Source organism: Vollenhovia emeryi, unplaced genomic scaffold, assembly GCF_000949405.1.
Source record: "Vollenhovia emeryi isolate VEMERY1.0 unplaced genomic scaffold, V.emery_V1.0 DF939527.1, whole genome shotgun sequence".
NCBI lineage: Eukaryota > Metazoa > Arthropoda > Insecta > Hymenoptera > Formicidae > Vollenhovia > Vollenhovia emeryi.
This window is the reverse complement of record NW_011966839.1, coordinates 19,957-38,166: the sequence shown is the minus strand read 5'-3', so window position 1 is coordinate 38,166 and position 18,210 is coordinate 19,957. Positions and strand designations below refer to the sequence as shown.

The following is an 18,210-nucleotide window of genomic DNA, read 5'->3' as shown; positions in this document are numbered from 1 at the left end:
CCAAAATTGCAAAATGTTTCAGGACTTTTCTGTTCATCTCGATCCGTTCTACCTTCTCACGAGCTCGTGGACAAATGTTATAACTCACCCTGTATAGAGTGAAACATTTAATACGAAATTGTATGTACATGTAAATATTTCTAAAGTGAAACGCGATATCTGAAATAAAGATACATATTTTTCACATCATGTTTATATAGAATGTTTTGTGTTTGGAGAACAATCTTAAGTAGTTTTTTATTAACCTTTTAATTATCCCATGTAATAAATGAAGGAACATAATTATATATATTTTTCCATACGCAGGTAATATTTATCTCTGTTCCTTCTTCTTGAATGCGTGAACTACATTGCTTGTCCTATGTACACTCATTATCAATGCAGTTAATTTGAAAACTACAAAAAGTTGCCTCGAACCTTACAGAGAAGGTTAAAGGGTCATTTTTGTTAGGCGTTAAGTAACCATGGTATACTTTGCTCGACAATTGCATTCTTGGAATACAATGTGCAAAATAATCATTGTTGTGACCCATCTAGTTATATACACACACATAAAACGGATAACAGTGGCTGCAGAATAATCGCGAAAATTTTTTAAAAATATCCTAGTTTTGTCGCCTCTTATTATTAAAAAAATTATTTTTCTGACATTATTTCCGCACAATATGTACCTACTACAACTTTAGTTTGCCTATGCTCTAATGGAAGATCGTGAGATATCTTGATAACATCCTGTCAATGTTTAACTAAACATGTTCTGCATGTGCAAGACATAAATTATGACACAGCGATTATATATCTTTTCTTTATGATCTGAGATGATAAGCTAAAAGCTGTAAGTGCATCATGAATTACCAGTTTCATGGCCTTCTTTCGTTACACAATAGTTATTAGTTGCAAAATTACACTCGCCACGTGTAGATAGGCTTTAAGAAGTTTGTATCGATTTACGCATTTGTCATAGACTCACCAAGAAACTTACACTTAAAAGAGACATTTTTGCAAACGCGTTAATAATAAAGTGCATTGGTAACATAATTAATATTTCTCAGGTTATAATCTGTGACTTATATTATCGTTTTCCCAGAATTTTGGCGAAGATGTTCAATCCATCATTAAAGTTCCAAGTACTCAAAGATGAAAGAAAAAGAAAAAGATGTCTGCTATTCCGTGCTACGGATTTTGCATCGTTGATGTATCCCTGCTTCACTGTTTGCCGCATTCTGGGAATATTTTCATACAAGTTCAACGCTGTGAACATCAAGACTTACAAACCAAGCTATATTCTATCGACCATCAGTATATTCGTTTTTAGCATTGTGTATTCAATAAATCTCTATGAAATGAACGTTCGTGGAGATAAGCGATACAAAAGCGTAGGGATACCACGGATACTTGACTTTAACTCCTACTACATTTTCGGTGGCGTTATCGTAATCAGTACATTCATTTTGAGTGAACCACGAATGCGTTGTCTTCAGACTATACTAGGGCTTTCGTTGAAATTACCCTTGGACTCATATCAGAATTTATCTAGAATAATCCATGCTAAGGACATTTTTTTTCTTCTCTATTTATTTGTGGGGTTGTATAGATACCTTTCCGCGTTGCAAATAAGCATCGTGCGCAAGCTTCTTATGCTATACCTCTCCTTGTTCGTGTTTCAAATGGATATGCTATATATGAATTGTGTTTGTATATTGAAAGCTTGTTTTAAGCAAATCAACGACAATCTAGTGAATTTGCGAGAAGTTTTGACAAATGGTGAGCCATATCTTCTGAATGGTGCCTCTCGTAATCAAAGAAATCCTTTCCTACTGATGAAGATCACAGCTCTGAAGAAGCAGCATCTATCAATCAGTGACAGTGTACGGATGCTGAAAATGGTCTACAGTTTGCAACTTGTTTCTACGATACTTATGGCTTTCACTCATATCACCTTCAATATGTACTTTTACTTCTTAGCGCTAGTACAAAAGAGTGTGCCCCTGACCAGTGTAGAAAAACAAGTGCTTTACGAGTACTTTATTACATTTATAGTGTATTACATTATTAAAATAGCGTTGATGGTATGGGCATGCGAAACTGGCAAGAATCAAGCAAGAGAGATCACCACCACCATTTACAACGTGTTCAACAGTACCAACAATAAGCAAATAAAATACGAGGTAGATTGAAAGAAATTATGAATTCGGCGGCATATTTTACATATTTTTCAGATTATGTCTCACGAATGCTAATTCAGTTTGCAATACATGAATTTATCAGATTTGTAATTAGATCTTTTAATTCTGTGTTTCACAAATTTTTGATGACATTGTAGTTGGAGCTTTTTTCCTTGCAATTATTACATTGTGAAAATGTATTTTCCGCAAAGTGGATTACTATAGACGCTAAGCTTCTAACTGCGGTGAGTGATCTATTATTGACTTTTATTCAATGAATGTAGTTATGTTTAGCTTTATTTAATGATATTGTTTTTTTAGATAATAGGTAGCATTACCACGTATCTATTAATCTTATTACAATTCCTGTTTACACCACATTCTTGCAGTGGAAAATCTACCTAGTTAATAAAAATAACTAGTTTAAACAGAAAATATATTTTAATTATTCTTCGGCTTACCATTGTAAGTAGAATATCGTTGTGAATACATATAGTAGTGCTTTATGCTTCTAATATTTGTGGATATACATACATGTGTAGAAAGAAATTAAAAGATCTTGTATTACGTATGTATTAATAATCAGTTGTAATCGGAAGGTATTGCATTTCACCTATACTGTAATCTAATGGAGGATCGTGAGATATCTTGATAGCGTCCTGTCAATGGTTAACTAAACATGTTCTCTATGTGCAAGACATAAATTATGACACAGCGATTATATAACATTACTTTGATAATTCGAGATGATAAAGAGAAAGCTGTAAATACATCATGAATTACCAGTTTGACAGTATTCTTTTGTCGTACAAATGGTAACAGTCGCAAAATTTAACTCACCTGGTGTAGTCTTGGAGAATTGTACACCGATTTACGCATTCGTCGTAGATTCACCAAGAAACTTGCACTTAGAAGAGAAATTTTTTGCAAACACGTTAATAGTAAAGTGCATTGACAACATAATTAATATTTCTCAGGTTATAGTGTTTATGATTTATATTATCTTTCTCTCATAACTTCGACGAAGATGTTCAATTCGTCATCGAAGTTGCAAGGACTCAAAGATAAAAGAAAAAGGAAAATATGGCAGCTATTCCGCGCTACGGATTTTGCATCGTTGATGTATCCTTGCTTCATTGTCTGCCGCCTTATGGGACTGTTTTCATACAAATTCAACGCCTCGAACATCAAGACTTACAAACCAAGCTATATTCTATCAACAATCGTTATGTGCGTTTTCTGCACTGCCTATTCAATTAATTTCTATGATGTCATTATTGCTGGAAATATTATATTCAAAAGCGTAGGAGTACCCAAAAGACTTGAACTTATCTGCATACATATTCTTTATGGTTTTGCAGTTATTACTACATTTATTTTTACTGGACCACGAATGCGTTTACTTCGGAACATAATGGAGGTTTCGTTGAAATTACCCCCGCAATCGTTTCAGAATTTATCTAGATTAATTCATGCTAAGGACAGTTTGTTTTCCCTGCTTCTAATTGTGTTAATGTTGAGAGTGTTTTGTGTTCTGGACATTACCTTCCTGCGCAAAATTTTGTCTATTTACGTGATTTTCTTGGTGTATCAAATGGATATGCTGTATATGAATTGTGTTTGTATATTGAAAGCTTGTTTCAAGCAAATCAATGACAATCTCGTGAATTTGCGGGACATTTTGACAAATGGTGAGCCATGCCTCCTGAGCGGCACCTATCGTGCGCAGACAAATCCCTTCATACTGCTGGAGATCACAGCTTTGAAAAAACAGCATTTGGCAATCAGTGACACAGTACGAATGTTAACAAGTGTCTTTAGTTTGCACCTTGTTTCGACAATACTTATAGCTTTCGCTGAAATCATCTTCAGTATGTACTTTTACTTCGTACTATTAATACATAAAAGTGTGCACGCGACCAATTCTGAAAAACTGCTGTATTATAAGTACACAAGTGTATATATAACGTTTTACATGATTAAAATAGTATTGATAGTATGGGCTTGCGAAACCGGAAAGAATCAAATACTGGAGATCAAAACCACCGTTCACAACGTATTCAACAGCACCAACAATGAGCACATAAAATACGAGGTAAATTGAAAGAAATTATAACTTCAGTGGCATATTACATGTATTTTGCAAATCATGTCCTGTATATGCTAATTCGATTTGTAAGATATTAGTTTATTAGATTTGTAAATTTATCAGATTGTGTCTACCAATTCTGCATTTGACATTTTTTCGTTTTCTTATTATAGATGGAACTATTTTCCTTGCAATTATTACATTGTGAAAATGTATTTTCCGCAAAGTGGATTACTATAGATGCTACACTCTTGAAATCGGTGAGTTATTACTAATTTTTATTTAATAAAAATAAGTGTGCTCAATTAAATTTTTTTAACGATATTGTTTTTTTTTAGTTAGTAGGTAACATTACCACGTATCTCGTTATCTTAATCCAATTCCTGTACATGTCATATTCTTGCGTGGAAAATTGATCTAGTTAATAAATCTAGGTATTTTAAACATAGGTAATATTATACATTTTAAATATTCGTTTTCTTGTGTGATTGTAAGTAGAATATCGATATGAATAGAGTAGTGCTTTATGCTTCTAAAATTTGTAGATATACATATATGTATGAAGAAATTAAAAACGTCTTATATTACATATATATTAATAATCAGTTGTAAGTAGTATATCCATTTTCGAGAAAATATTCCTTTCAAATTATTCAATACTCCACAAAGTCAACTTTTCTATTAATTCGCAGTATAATTTATTTAGATAACAACTCCATTATTTATATTTAATAAATTACCTTCATATATAATTTTGATATGTAGGCATATGTATACATGTTATACATGCATGTGAATATGTAGATGGTTGAAATAATGTAATCACAAATTTCAAGCTTAGCTTACATATTATTAAAATTACTTTCTGTCAAGTGCAATATAATTATTAATAACACTATTTGTTTTTAATTTTTATGATGCTTGTGCATTACATTTAATTAGACAATATTTACTCAAAAACACAAATACTTTTTGCTTGCAACATTTACTATATAGATTGTAATATTTAATATGAAATAGTACCTGCAAATATTTCTGAAGTAAAACGCGATATCCGAAACAAAAATCCATATTTTTCACCTAATATTTATGTAGAACGTTTTGTTTTTGGAGAACAATCTTAAGTAGTTTTTTTAGTAATCTTTTAATAATCCCATGTAATAAATAAAGGAACATAATTATATATTTTTTTCCATATACAGGTAATATTTATCTATGTTTCTTCTTTTTGAATGCATGAACGACACTGCTCGTCCTATGTACACCCATTGTCAGTGCAGTTAAGTTGAAACCTACAAAAAGTTGCCGCAAACCATGTACAGACAAGGCTAAAGGGATATTTTGTTAAACGTCAAGTAACCATGGTATTCTTCGCTCGACAATTGCATTCTGGAGATACAACGTGTAAAATAATCGTTGTTGTGATCCATCTAGTTTTATGTATATACAAACATAAAACGGATAGTAGTGACCTTAGAATATTCACGAATATTTTCCTAAAATATTCTAGTTTTGTCGCCTCTTATTATTATATTTAAAAAATTATTTTTCTGACTTTATTTCGGCACAATACGTACCTACTACAACTTTAATTTACCTATGCTGTAATCTAATGGAAGATCGTGAGATATCTTGATAACGTCCTGTCAATGTTTAACTAAACATGTTCTGCATGTGCAAGACATAAATTATGACACAGCGATTATTTATCTTTTCTTTATGATCTGAGATGATAAGCGAAAAATTGTAAGTGCATCATGAATTACCAGTTTCATGGCCTTCTTTCGTTACACAATAGTTATTAGTTGCAAAATTACACTTGCCACGTGTAGATAGGCTTTGAGAAGTTTGTATCGATTTACGCATTTGTCATAGACTCATCAAGAAACTTACACTTAAAAGAGACATTTTTGCAAACGCGTTAATAATAAAGTGCATTGGTAACATAATTAATATTTCTCAGATTATAATCTGTGACTTATATTATCGTTTTCCCAGAATTTTGGCGAAGATGTTCAATCCATCATTAAAGTTCCAAGTACTCCAAGATGAAAGAAATAGAAAAAGATGTCTGCTATTCCGTGCTACGGATTTTGCATCGTTGATGTATCCCTGCTTCACTGTTTGCCGCATTCTGGGAATATTTTCATACAAGTTCAACGCTGCGAACATCAAGACTTACAAACCAAGCTATATTCTATCGACCATCAGTATATTCGTTTTTAGCATTGTGTATTCAATAAATCTCTATGAAATGAACGTTCGTGGAGATAAGCGATACGAAAGCGTAGGGGCACCACGGATACTTGACTTTAACTCCTACTACATTTTCGGTGGCGTTATCGTAATCAGTACATTCATTTTGAGTGAACCACGAATGCGTTGTCTTCAGACTATACTAGGGCTTTCGTTGAAATTACCCTTGGAATCATATCAGAATTTATCTAGAATAATCCATGCTAAGGACATTTTTTTTCTTCTCTATTTATTTGTGGGGTTGTATAGATACCTTTCCGCGTTGCAAATAAGCATCGTGCGCAAGCTTCTTATGCTATACCTCTCCTTGTTCGTGTTTCAAATGGATATGCTATATATGAATTGTGTTTGTATATTGAAAGCTTGTTTTAAGCAAATCAACGACAATCTAGTGAATTTGCGAGAAGTTTTGACAAATGGTGAGCCATATCTTCTGAATGGTGCCTCTCGTAATCAAAGAAATCCTTTCCTACTGATGAAGATCACAGCTCTGAAGAAGCAGCATCTATCAATCAGTGACAGTGTACGGATGCTAAAAATGGTCTACAGTTTGCAACTTGTTTCTACGATACTTATGGCTTTCACTCATATCACCTTCAATATGTACTTTTACTTCTTAGCGCTAGTACAAAAGAGTGTGCCCCTGACCAGTGTAGAAAAACAAGTGCTTTACGAGTACTTTATTACATTTATAATGTATTACATTATTAAAATAGCGTTGATGGTATGGGCATGCGAAACTGGCAAGAATCAAGCAAGAGAGATCACCACCACCATTTACAACGTGGTCAACAGTACCAACAATAAGCAAATAAAATACGAGGTAGATTGAAAGAAATTATGAATTCGGCGGCATATTTTACATATTTTTCAGATTATGTCTCACGAATGCTAATTCAGTTTGCAATACATGAATTTATCAGATCTGTAATTAGATCTTTTAATTCTGTGTTTCACAAATTTTTGATGACATTGTAGTTGGAGCTTTTTTACTTGCAATTATTACATTGTGAAAATGTATTTTCCGCAAAGTGGATTACTATAGACGCTAAGCTTCTAACTGCGGTGAGTGATCTATTATTGACTTTTATTCAATAAATGTAGTTCTGTTTAGCTTTATTTAATGATATTGTTTTTTTAGATAATAGGTAGCATTACCACGTATCTATTAATCTTATTACAATTCCTGTTTACACCACATTCTTGCAGTGGAAAATCTACCTAGTTAATAAAAATAACTAGTTTAAACAGAAAATATATTTTAATTATTCTTCGGCTTACCATTGTAAGTAGAATATCGTTGTGAATATAGTAGTGCTTTATGCTTCTAATATTTGTGGATATACATACATGTGTAGAAAGAAATTAAAAGATCTTGTATTACGTATGTATTAATAATTGTAATCGGAAGGTATTGTATTTCACCTATACTGTAATCTAATGGAGGATCGTGAGATATCTTGATAGCGTCCTGTCAATGTTTAACTAAACATGTTCTCTATGTGCAAGACATAAATTATGACACAGCGATTATATAACATTACTTTGATAATTCGAGATGATAAAGAGAAAGCTGTAAATACATCATGAATTACTAGTTTCAGGGTGTTCTTTTGTCGTACCATTGTTAACAGTTGCAAAATTAAACTCACCAGGTGTAGATAGTCTTGGAGAATTGTATATCGATTTACGCGCTTTGTCATAGACACACCAAGAAACTTACACTTAGAAGAGAAATTTTTGCAAAGACGTTAATAGTAAAGTGCATTGAAAATATAAGTAATATTTCTCAGATTATAATCTGCGACTTGTATTATCGTTTTCCCACAATTTCGGCGAAGATGTTCAATCCATCATTAAAGTTCCAAGGACTCAAAGATAAAAGAAGAAGTAAAATATGGCAGCTATTTTGCGCTACGGATTTTGCATCGTTGATGTATCCTTGCTTCACTGTTTGCCGCATTCTGGGAATTTTTTCATACAAGTTCAACGCTGCGAACATCAAGACTTACAAACCAAGCTATGTTGCATCGATTATCAGTATATCCGTTTTTAGCATTGTCTATTCAATAGATCTCTATGAAAAGAACGTTGATGGAGATAATCCATACGAAGACGCAGGGACACCAAGGGTACTCGAGTTTAACGCCTACTACATTTTAAATGGTTTTATAATAATCACTACATTTATTTTGAGTGAACCACGAATGCATTGTCTTCAGAATATACTGGAGCTTTCGTTGAAATTACCCTTGGAATCATATCAGAATTTGTCTAGAATAATCCATGTCAAAGACATTTTTCTTCTCCTCTATCTACTTGTGGGGTCGTGTAGAGGCCTTTACGCGATGCAAATTAGCATCGTTCGCAAGCTTCTTATGCTGTACATCAGTTTGTTCACGTTTCAAATGGATATGCTATATATAAATTGTGTTTGTATACTAAAAGCTTGTTTCAAACAAATCAACGATAATCTAGTGAATTTGCGAGAAGTTTTGATAAATGGTGAGCCATATCTCCTGAGCGGTGCCTCTCGTGATAAAAAAAATCCTTTCCTACTGACGGAAATCACAGCTCAGAAAAAGCAGCATTTGGCGATCAGTGACGCTGTACGGATGCTGAAAATGGTCTTCAGTTTGCAACTTGTTTCTACGATAATGATGGTTTTCACTCATTTCACTTTCAATATGTACTTTTGCTTCGTAACGCTAATACAAAGGAGTGTGCCCCTGACCATTGTAGAAAAACAAATGCTTTTCGAGTACTTTATTACATTTATGATGTTGTACGTTATCAAAATAGTGTTGATAGTATGGGCATGCGAAACCTGCAAGAATCAAGCAACAGGGATCACCAGCACCATTTACGACGTGGCCAACAGTACCAACAATAAGCAAATAAAATACGAGGTAGGTTGAAAGAAATTATGACTTTGACGGCATGTTTTACGTATTTTTCAGTTTATGTTCCGCGAGTACTAATTTAGTTTGTAATACATTAATTTATCAGATTTGTAATTAGACCTTTTTATTCTATCAACTAGTAAGAATATTCTTAAAGTCGCCAGAAGTAATTTATAAATTAATAACATCAGTGATTTTTGTTGATCGTATCTGGTAATTAAAATTCTTAATGCAAAAAAAATATCCTGGCTGGGGTAATATTTTTCGCAATAAGAATTTTAATTGCCAGATACGGTCAACAAAAATCACTGATCCTTTTATTCTATGTTTGACAAGTTTGTGATATGACATTGTAGTTGGAGCTATTTTCTTTGCAATTATTACATTGTGAAAATGAATTTTCCGCAAAGTGGATTACTGTAGACGCTACGCTTCTAACTACGGTGAGTGATCTATTATTGACTTTTATTCAATAAATGTATGTATAGTTAGCTTTATTGAATGATATTGTTTTTTTTTAGTTGATAGGTAACATTACCACGTATTTAGTAATCTTAGTCCAATTCCTGTACATAACAAAGTCTTGCGGGTAAAATCTGTGTAGTTAATAACGCTATTTAGTTTAAACATAGAAAACATATTCTAAATATTCTTGTGCTTATGTGATTGTAAGTAGAATATTGTTATGAATAGAGCAGTGCTTTATGCTTATAAAATTTGTAGATATACAAATATATTATATATAAATAAATTTAAAAAGACCTATATTACATATATATTAATAATTAGTTGTAATTAGAAGATACGTTTTAATGTTTAAGTGTACAATCAGATACGTAATATATCCATTTCTGAGAAAAATTATTTGCGAATTATTGAAAATCCACAATGTCAACTTTCCTATCAATTTTTCATCTTGTTGAAAGCGTTAACGAGATTTCTCGTCTTATTTACACTAATTGTCAATGTATTTAAGTTCAAAATTACTAATAATTGTTGCGTTGAGCATTACAGATAAAACTAAAGGGATATTTTGTTAGACGTCAAGTAACCATGGTACTTTTCGATCGACAATTACATTCTTGGGATACAATATGTAAAGTAATCATTGTTGTGACCCATCAAGTTGTATGTATATGCAAACATAAAACGGATCATATTGACTATAGAATATTCGCGAATATTTTTCTAAAATATCCTAGTTTTTTATCGTCTCTTATTATAACAAAATTACTTTTATTACTTTATTTTGGCACAATGTGTACCTACTACAACTTTAATTTACCTATGCTGTAATCTAATGGAAGATCGTGAGATATCTTGATAACATCCTGTCAATGTTTCACTAAGCATGTTGTTGGGAACGTGAAGGCTTGTAATAAGCTGAAGGCCTGTAGTTCCTCGGTTTTTTTTACGGATGAGAATATATTTCGTCTAAATAATTTTGCTGTTCGCACGTACACTGTGCTTCGGACGAAGGACGACGAGTCCCTGCGCTACAGCGCTGGATCGTGTTCGATCTCTCGTGGCGGCGCTTAGAACTAAAAAAATGCTATGTCGCATGCTTATCGATACAGCCTGGTACTCAATGAAATTAACCACATGTTCTGCATGTATAAGACATAAATTATGACAGAGCGATTATATGTATATCTTTTCTTTAAGATCCGAAGCGATAAGCGAAAAGCTGTAATTGCATCATGAATTACCAGCTTCAGAGCCTTCTTTCCTTGCACAATTGTTATTAGTTGCAAAATTAAACTCGCCACGTGTAGATAGGCTATGAGAAGTTTATATCGATTTACACAATTGTCATAGACTCACCAAGAAACTTACACTTAGAAGGGAAATTTTTGCAAACACGTTAATAGTAAAGTGTATTGAAAACATAAGTAATATTTCTCAGGTTATAATCTGTGACTTATATTATCGATACACAATTTCGGCGAAGATGTTCAATCTATCATTAAAGTTCCAAAGACTCAAAGATAAAAGAAAAAGAAAAATATGGCAGCTATTCCGCGCTACGGATTTCGCATCGTTGATGTATCCTTGCTTCACTGTGTGCCGCCTTATGGGACTGTTTTCATACAAATTCAACGCCTCGAACATCAAGACTTACAAACCAAGCTATATTCTATCAACATTCGTTATGTGCGTTTTCTGCACTGCCTATTCAATTAATTTCTATGATGTCATTATTGCTGGAAATATTCGATTCAAAAGCGCAGGAGTACCCAAAAAACTTGAACTTATGGGTTTACATATTTTTGGTGGTTTTATAGTTATTACTACATTTATTTTTACTGGACCACGAATGCGTTTACTCCGGAACATAATGGAGGTTTCTTTAAAATTACCGCCGCAATCGTTTCAGAATTTATCTAGATTAATTCATGCTAAGGACAGTTTGTTTTCCCTGTTTCTAATTGTGAATATGTGCAGATTCTATTATGTTATGAACATTGCCTTCCTGCGCAAAATTATGGATGTATACATGGTTTTCTTCGTGTATCAAATGGATATGCTGTATGTGAATTGTGTTTGTATATTGAAAGCTTGTTTCAAGCAAATCAATGACAATCTCGTGAATTTGCGGGACATTTTGAGAAATGGTGAGCCGTGCCTCCTGAGCGGCACCTATCGTGCGCAGACAAATCCTTTCATACTGCTGGAGATCACAGCTCTGAAAAAACAGCATTTGGCAATCAGTGACACAGTACGAATGTTAACAAGTGTCTTTAGTTTGCACCTTGTTTCGACATTACTTATGGATTTCGCTAACGTCATCTTCACTATGTACGAATACTTCGTAGTGTTAATACATAAAAGTGTGAACGAAGCGACCAATTCTGAAAAAGAGGTGGTACATAAGTTCGTAATTGTACTTATAACGTATCATATGATTAAAGTAGTATTGATAGTATGGGCTTGCGAAACCGGGAAGAATCAAGCACTGGCGATCAAAACCACAGTTCGCGACGTATTCAACAACACCAACAATGAGCAAACAAAATACGAGGTAAATTAAAAGAAATTATAATTTCAGTGGCATATTTTATGTATTTTTTACATCTCGTCCCTTATATACTAATTCCATTTATTATACATTAGTTCATCAGATTTAAATTTAGGAGATTGTATCAGTCAATTCTATGTTTGACAATTTTTTGTTTTGTTATTGTAGTTGGAGCTTTTTTCCTTGCAAGTATTACATTGTGAAAATGTATTTTCCGCAAAGTGGATTATTATAGATGCTACACTCTTTAAATCGGTAAGTAAGTTATTACTAATTTTTATTCAATAAATGTAAGTGTTTAATTTAGCTTTGTTTAATGATATTGTTTTTTTTTTAGTTAATAGGTAACATTACCACGTATCTACTAATCTTAGTTCAATTCCTGTACATGGCAAATTCTTGCGTGGAAAATTTATCTAATTAATAAATATATTTATAATAGTTTAAACATAGAAAACACAGTTTAAATATTTTTTTCGTTGTGTGATTGTAAGTATAATATCGTTATAAATAGAGTAGTGCTTGATACTTCTAAAATTTGTAGATATACATAGTGTGAGGAAATTAAAAAGTCTTATATTACATATATATATAATATATTAATAATCAGTTGTAAGCAGAGGATACGTTTCATTGTTTTAAGTGTACAATCGGATACGTAGTATATCCGTTTTTGAGAAAATATTCCTTTCAAATTATTGACTACTCCACAAAGTCAAATTTTCTATTAATAATATTATTAATAATATTATTTATTTTTATTTTTTATGATTCTTGTGCATTACATTTAATTAGATAATATTTACTCAAGAACACAAATACTTTTTGCTTGCAACATTGACTATATATATTGAAACATTTAATATTAAATAGTAAGTACATGTAAATATATCTAAAGTAAAACGCGATATCCGAAATAGAAATTCATATTTTTCACCTAATGTTTATATACTTAGAACGTTTTGTTTTTGGAGAGCAATCTTAAGTAGGTTTTTTATTAACCTTTTAATTATCCTATGTAATAGATGAAGGAACAAAATTATATATATTTTTCCATACGCAGGTAATATTTATCTCTGTTCCTTCTTCTTGAATGCGTGAACTACATTGCTTGTCCTATGTACACTCATTATCAGTGCAGTTAATTTGAAAACTACAAAAAGTTGCCTCGAACCTTACAGAGAAGGCTAAAGGGATATTTTGTTAGGCGTTAAGTAACCATTGTATACTTTGCTCGACAATTGCATTCTTGGAATACAATGAGCTAAATAATCATTGTTGTGACCCATCTAGTTATATACACAAACATAAAACGGATAACAGTGGCTGTAGAATAATCGCGAATATTTTTAAAAAATATCCTAATTTTGTCGCCTCTTATTATTAAAAAAATTATTTTTCTGACATTATTTCAGCACAATACGTACCTACTACAACTTTAATTTACCTATGCTGTAATCTAATGGAAGATCGTGAGATATCTTGATAACGTCCTGTCAATGTTTAACTAAACATGTTTTCTATGTGCGAGACATAAATTATGACACAGCGATTATATAACATTACTTTGATAATTCGAGATGATAAAGAGAAAGCTGTAAATACATCATGAATTACTAGTTTCAGAGTATTCTTTTGTCGTACAATTGTTAACAGTTGCAAAATTTAACTCACCAGGTGTAGATAGTTTTGGAGAATTGTATATCGATTTACGCATTTGTCATAGACTCACCAAGAAACTTACACTTAGAAGAGAAAGTTTTGCAGACGTTAATAGTAAAGTGCATTAAAAATATAAGTAATATTTCTCAGATTATAATCTGCGACTTATATTATCGTTTTCCCACAATTTCGGGGAAGATGTTCAATCCATCATTAAAGTTCCAAGGACTCAAAGATAAAAGAAGAAGTAAAATATGGCAGCTATTTCGCGCTACGGATTTTGCATCGTTGATGTATCCCTGCTTCACTGTTTGCCGCATTCTGGGAATTTTTTCATACAAGTTCAACGCTGCGAACATCAAGACTTACAAACCAAGCTATGTTGTATCAATTATCAGTATATCCGTTTTTAGCATTGTCTATTCAATAATTCTCTATAAATTCAACTTTGAAGATAAGCGATTCGAAAATGTAGGGGCACCCTTGATACTTGAGGTTAACTCCTATTTCATTTTCGGTGGCGTTATTGTAATCGCTACATTCATTTTGAATGAACCACGAATGCGTTGTCTTCAAACTATACTGGAGCTCTCGTTGAAATTACCCTTGGAATCATATCAGAATTTATCTAGAATAATCCATGCTAAGGACATTTTTTTTCTTCTCTATCTACTTGTGTGGTCGTATATATACCTTTCTCTGGAGCAACGGAGCATCGTGCTCATCCTTCTTATACTATACATCGAATTGTTCATGTTTCAAATGGATATGCTATATATAAATTGTGTTTGTATATTAAAAGCTTGTTTCAAGCAAATCAACGACAATCTAGTGAATGTGCAAGAAGTTTTAACAAATGGTGAGCCATATCTTCTGATTGGGGCTTCTCGTAATCAAAGAAATCCTTTCCTACTGATGAAGATCACAGCTCTGAAAAAGCAGCATCTATCAATCAGTGACACTGTACGGATGCTGAAAATGGTCTTCAGTTTGCAACTTGTTTCTACGATACTTTTGACTTTCACTCATATCACCTTCAATATGTACTTTTATTTCATAGTGATAATACAAAATAGTGTGTCCATGACCGATGTAGAAAAGCAAGTGTTTTACGAGTACGTTATTACATCTATAGTGTATTACGTTATTAAAGTAGCGTTGATAGTATGGGCATGCGAAACCTGCAAGAATCAAGCAATAGAGATCACCAGCACCATTTACAACGTGTTCAACAGTACCAACAATAAGCAAATAAAATACGAGGTAGATTGAAAGAAATTATGACTTTGGCGGCATATTTTACGTATTTTTCAGATTATGTCTCACGAATGCTAATTCAGTTTGCAATACATTAATTTATCAGATTTGTAATTAGATCTTTTAATTTTGTGTTTGACAAGTTTTTGATCTGACATTGTAGTTGGAGTTATTTTCCTTGCAATTATTACATGGTGAAATTGTATTTTCCGCAACGTGGATTACTATAGACGCTAAACTTCTAACTGCGGTGAGTGATCTATTATTGACTTTTATTCAATAAACGTATGTATGGTTTGCTATATTTAATAACATCGTTTTTTTTTTTAGTTAATAGGTAACATTACCACGTATTTATTACTCTTAGCCCAATTCCTGTACGTAACAAAGTCTTGCGGGTAAAAGCTGTTTAGTTAATAAAGTTATCTAGTTTAAACATAGAAAACATATTCTAAATATTCTTGTGCTTATGTGATTGTAAGTAGAATATTGTTGTGAATAGAGTAGGTAGTGCTTTATGCTTATAATACTTGTAGATATACATACATGTGTAGAAAGAAATTAAAAAATCTTGTATTACGTATGTATTATTAATCAGTTGTAATCAGAAGGTACTTTATTTATTTAAGTGTATAATCAGATGTTACACATAACATAGGCGTTTTCTGAGAAATGTTACTTTAGAATTATTAGATATATCACAAAATCTAATTTCTTTATTATTTGCATTATAATTTATACAGATAGCAATTCCGTTATCAATAAATCAGCTAAATATAAAATTTTTATATGTAAAAATGTGTAACAAGTAGCCCTTTGAATTCTTATCACTTGACATTCTTGCAGTTCTTATTTCAATTTCGGTTTTAATAGGTTAACAATAAAGAGTCCATGTTAGTATGCACGGCAGCTGTAAAAAGTTAAACTCTAATGGTATACCAAGAAGCAAGTTCTCCGAATTATATTTTAATTTATGATAAAGTATATTTAGTAAGTAATTAATATTTCTCTATTCTTTCATGACTCTTCACTAATCATGTTCACCTTATTGTCAAAGCAGCCAATGCCAAAATGCGGAAAAGATGTTCTGCGCCACAGATTTTGAATTGGTAATCTCTCTTTCACCTTTTGCTACATTCTTGGACTATTTCCGTATAAAATTAATACTTAATTCTTCAAGAATTCTAAACCACATTATATTCTTTCAACCGTCGTTGTGTGTTTGTGTAATTGGCTTATTATTAATAATAAAAAAAGGAATCATTTTTCGACATTATGAGGCATATTTTATCACTTCTTAATAAGTGTTTGAGGAAGATTCTTGAGTTATCTCGATGTTGTTATGTTTAACATTAAATCAATAAGTCAATAATTAAAAAATATTAATTATATTAAACATATTTAGTTTATGCAGAACTAGATTGATAAAAATATGCTTTTAAAAATTACAATATCAAAAGCAGTGGTATTTAATTAATCAAGACTGATTATTTAATCAATAATATATTAGCAGAAACTTTGTACAATTTATTTACGAGGCAAATAACATATAATGATGTTATTAAATATCATTATTGAAATTTAAAATTTCAATTGTTTAAACATGATTTGAAACGTACAATGTGCAATTGTAATTTTAGGTGATCATATACATATAAAAGAGATTTAATTAGTACCAATAAAATGAACGAGCAATATTACTGTCATAAAATTTCAACGCTCTGCTCATTATTAAGATTTATTTGCTTTTATGTATGTGCACAAATAATCTTACTAATAACATTATCTGCTTTAATTTTTCATGTTCCAGATGTATTAAACGTTAGATAATATCTATTTAGAAACACAAATATTTTTCGTACATTTTCTATTTTGCCTGAAATATTAATATGCAAATATTTCTAAATGAAAATGTGAAATCTGAACAAAGATACATGTTTTTGCATAATGTTTACCTGCAACATAATATTCTTTACATTTCTGTTAAATAATTTTAAATAATGTTTTATTATTCTTTTAATTTTTCTGTGTTAAATAAAAGAATATAATTTTATATACCTTAACATCTCAATAAAAATAGGCATATCTTTTTAAGTGTAAAAAGTGATATGTAATGGAGTAATAAATAAATTGATGTTCTACTTATTTGTCTCTCTGTTAACTTGAACAAAACAAAACATGAAAAAGGAAAGAGAAGACTTCGTTTGCCACTACCGATTCCGTTACAGTATTTCGATCAGACTACTATTATATACGAGATGAGAAGCTACTAGAGAAAAAACAATTAAGTAGCTGCCACAAAAGAAGGGAATAGCAAATCTACCGTCGGTTACTCTTCCTGATCAGAAAATATTATTACGCCTGCAGCCCTTCGACTGCGTAGAGCTGCATAGGGAAGCCGGAAGAAGTCGCGAAGCGATCTCCTGGCAACATATTTTATAGTAAATAAATGCCTTGATGATTTGTTGCTGAGCCGTTTTGACAAATGACCGCGTAGGCTGCGTCTTCGACTTATTGTATTTCGTGCGAATAAACATTTCTGTGTTCTTGTTCATTTTCCCGTGGTCCTAGGAACATGCAGACACCAACACGAGTTAAAGAGCGATTTGCGAGAAAATCCAGAGAGCAACATATTTTAAAACGATTCAAATATAATAGTAAAATACTCGCAACAGTAAGCAAACAAGTTTTTAAAATCTATTTTGTAATAACAATGAAAATAATTATTCCTTTCCTCACATAAGAATATGCATAAACTAGAATGTAAGCGATGCATCTATAACATATTTCCATATATTCTCTTACTCTTGTACTCTTTCATAGATACGAAAACAATCCATTATTTCACTTTAGCATTTT

General features: G+C 31.9%; 6 protein-coding genes across 7 annotated transcripts; all 6 read left to right on the top strand.

Annotated features, from left to right (window-relative positions):
• The first annotated feature begins 131 nt into the window (after positions 1-131).
• On the top strand, positions 132-3,101 carry LOC105557301 (putative gustatory receptor 28b). Its single transcript, XM_012004500.1, has 3 exons — positions 132-2,168; positions 2,324-2,410; positions 2,487-3,101. Exons 1-3 carry the CDS (start codon positions 1,101-1,103, stop codon positions 2,568-2,570), a joined length of 1,239 nt encoding a protein of 412 aa, XP_011859890.1. The 5' UTR covers positions 132-1,100; the 3' UTR covers positions 2,571-3,101.
• A 192-nt stretch (positions 3,102-3,293) lies between these two features.
• LOC105557299 lies at positions 3,294-4,850 on the top strand. Of its 2 annotated transcripts, none has more exons than XM_012004498.1 (3): positions 3,294-4,260; positions 4,428-4,514; positions 4,593-4,850. In XM_012004498.1, exons 1-3 carry the CDS (start codon positions 3,316-3,318, stop codon positions 4,668-4,670), a joined length of 1,110 nt encoding a protein of 369 aa, XP_011859888.1. In that variant the 5' UTR covers positions 3,294-3,315; the 3' UTR covers positions 4,671-4,850. The 2 variants fall into 2 exon arrangements, with proteins under 2 accessions (XP_011859888.1, XP_011859889.1); XM_012004499.1 differs by having other exon boundaries at positions 4,597-4,659.
• Positions 4,851-6,265: 1,415 nt separating this feature from the next.
• Positions 6,266-7,735, top strand: LOC105557308 (putative gustatory receptor 28b). The gene is made up of 4 exons (XM_012004507.1): positions 6,266-6,464; positions 6,873-7,333; positions 7,489-7,575; positions 7,652-7,735. The coding sequence occupies exons 1-4, from the start codon at positions 6,266-6,268 to the stop codon at positions 7,733-7,735; spliced, it is 831 nt and encodes a 276-aa protein (XP_011859897.1).
• A 616-nt stretch (positions 7,736-8,351) lies between these two features.
• LOC105557307 lies at positions 8,352-9,428 on the top strand. The gene has a single exon (XM_012004506.1). The coding sequence runs from the start codon at positions 8,352-8,354 to the stop codon at positions 9,426-9,428; it is 1,077 nt and encodes a 358-aa protein (XP_011859896.1).
• A 1,588-nt stretch (positions 9,429-11,016) lies between these two features.
• LOC105557298 lies at positions 11,017-12,928 on the top strand. The gene is made up of 3 exons (XM_012004497.1): positions 11,017-12,435; positions 12,601-12,687; positions 12,770-12,928. The coding sequence occupies exons 1-3, from the start codon at positions 11,365-11,367 to the stop codon at positions 12,854-12,856; spliced, it is 1,245 nt and encodes a 414-aa protein (XP_011859887.1). The 5' UTR covers positions 11,017-11,364; the 3' UTR covers positions 12,857-12,928.
• A 1,195-nt stretch (positions 12,929-14,123) lies between these two features.
• LOC105557297 lies at positions 14,124-15,444 on the top strand. Its single transcript, XM_012004496.1, has one exon. The coding sequence runs from the start codon at positions 14,293-14,295 to the stop codon at positions 15,364-15,366; it is 1,074 nt and encodes a 357-aa protein (XP_011859886.1). The 5' UTR covers positions 14,124-14,292; the 3' UTR covers positions 15,367-15,444.
• The last annotated feature ends 2,766 nt before the right edge of the window (positions 15,445-18,210 follow it).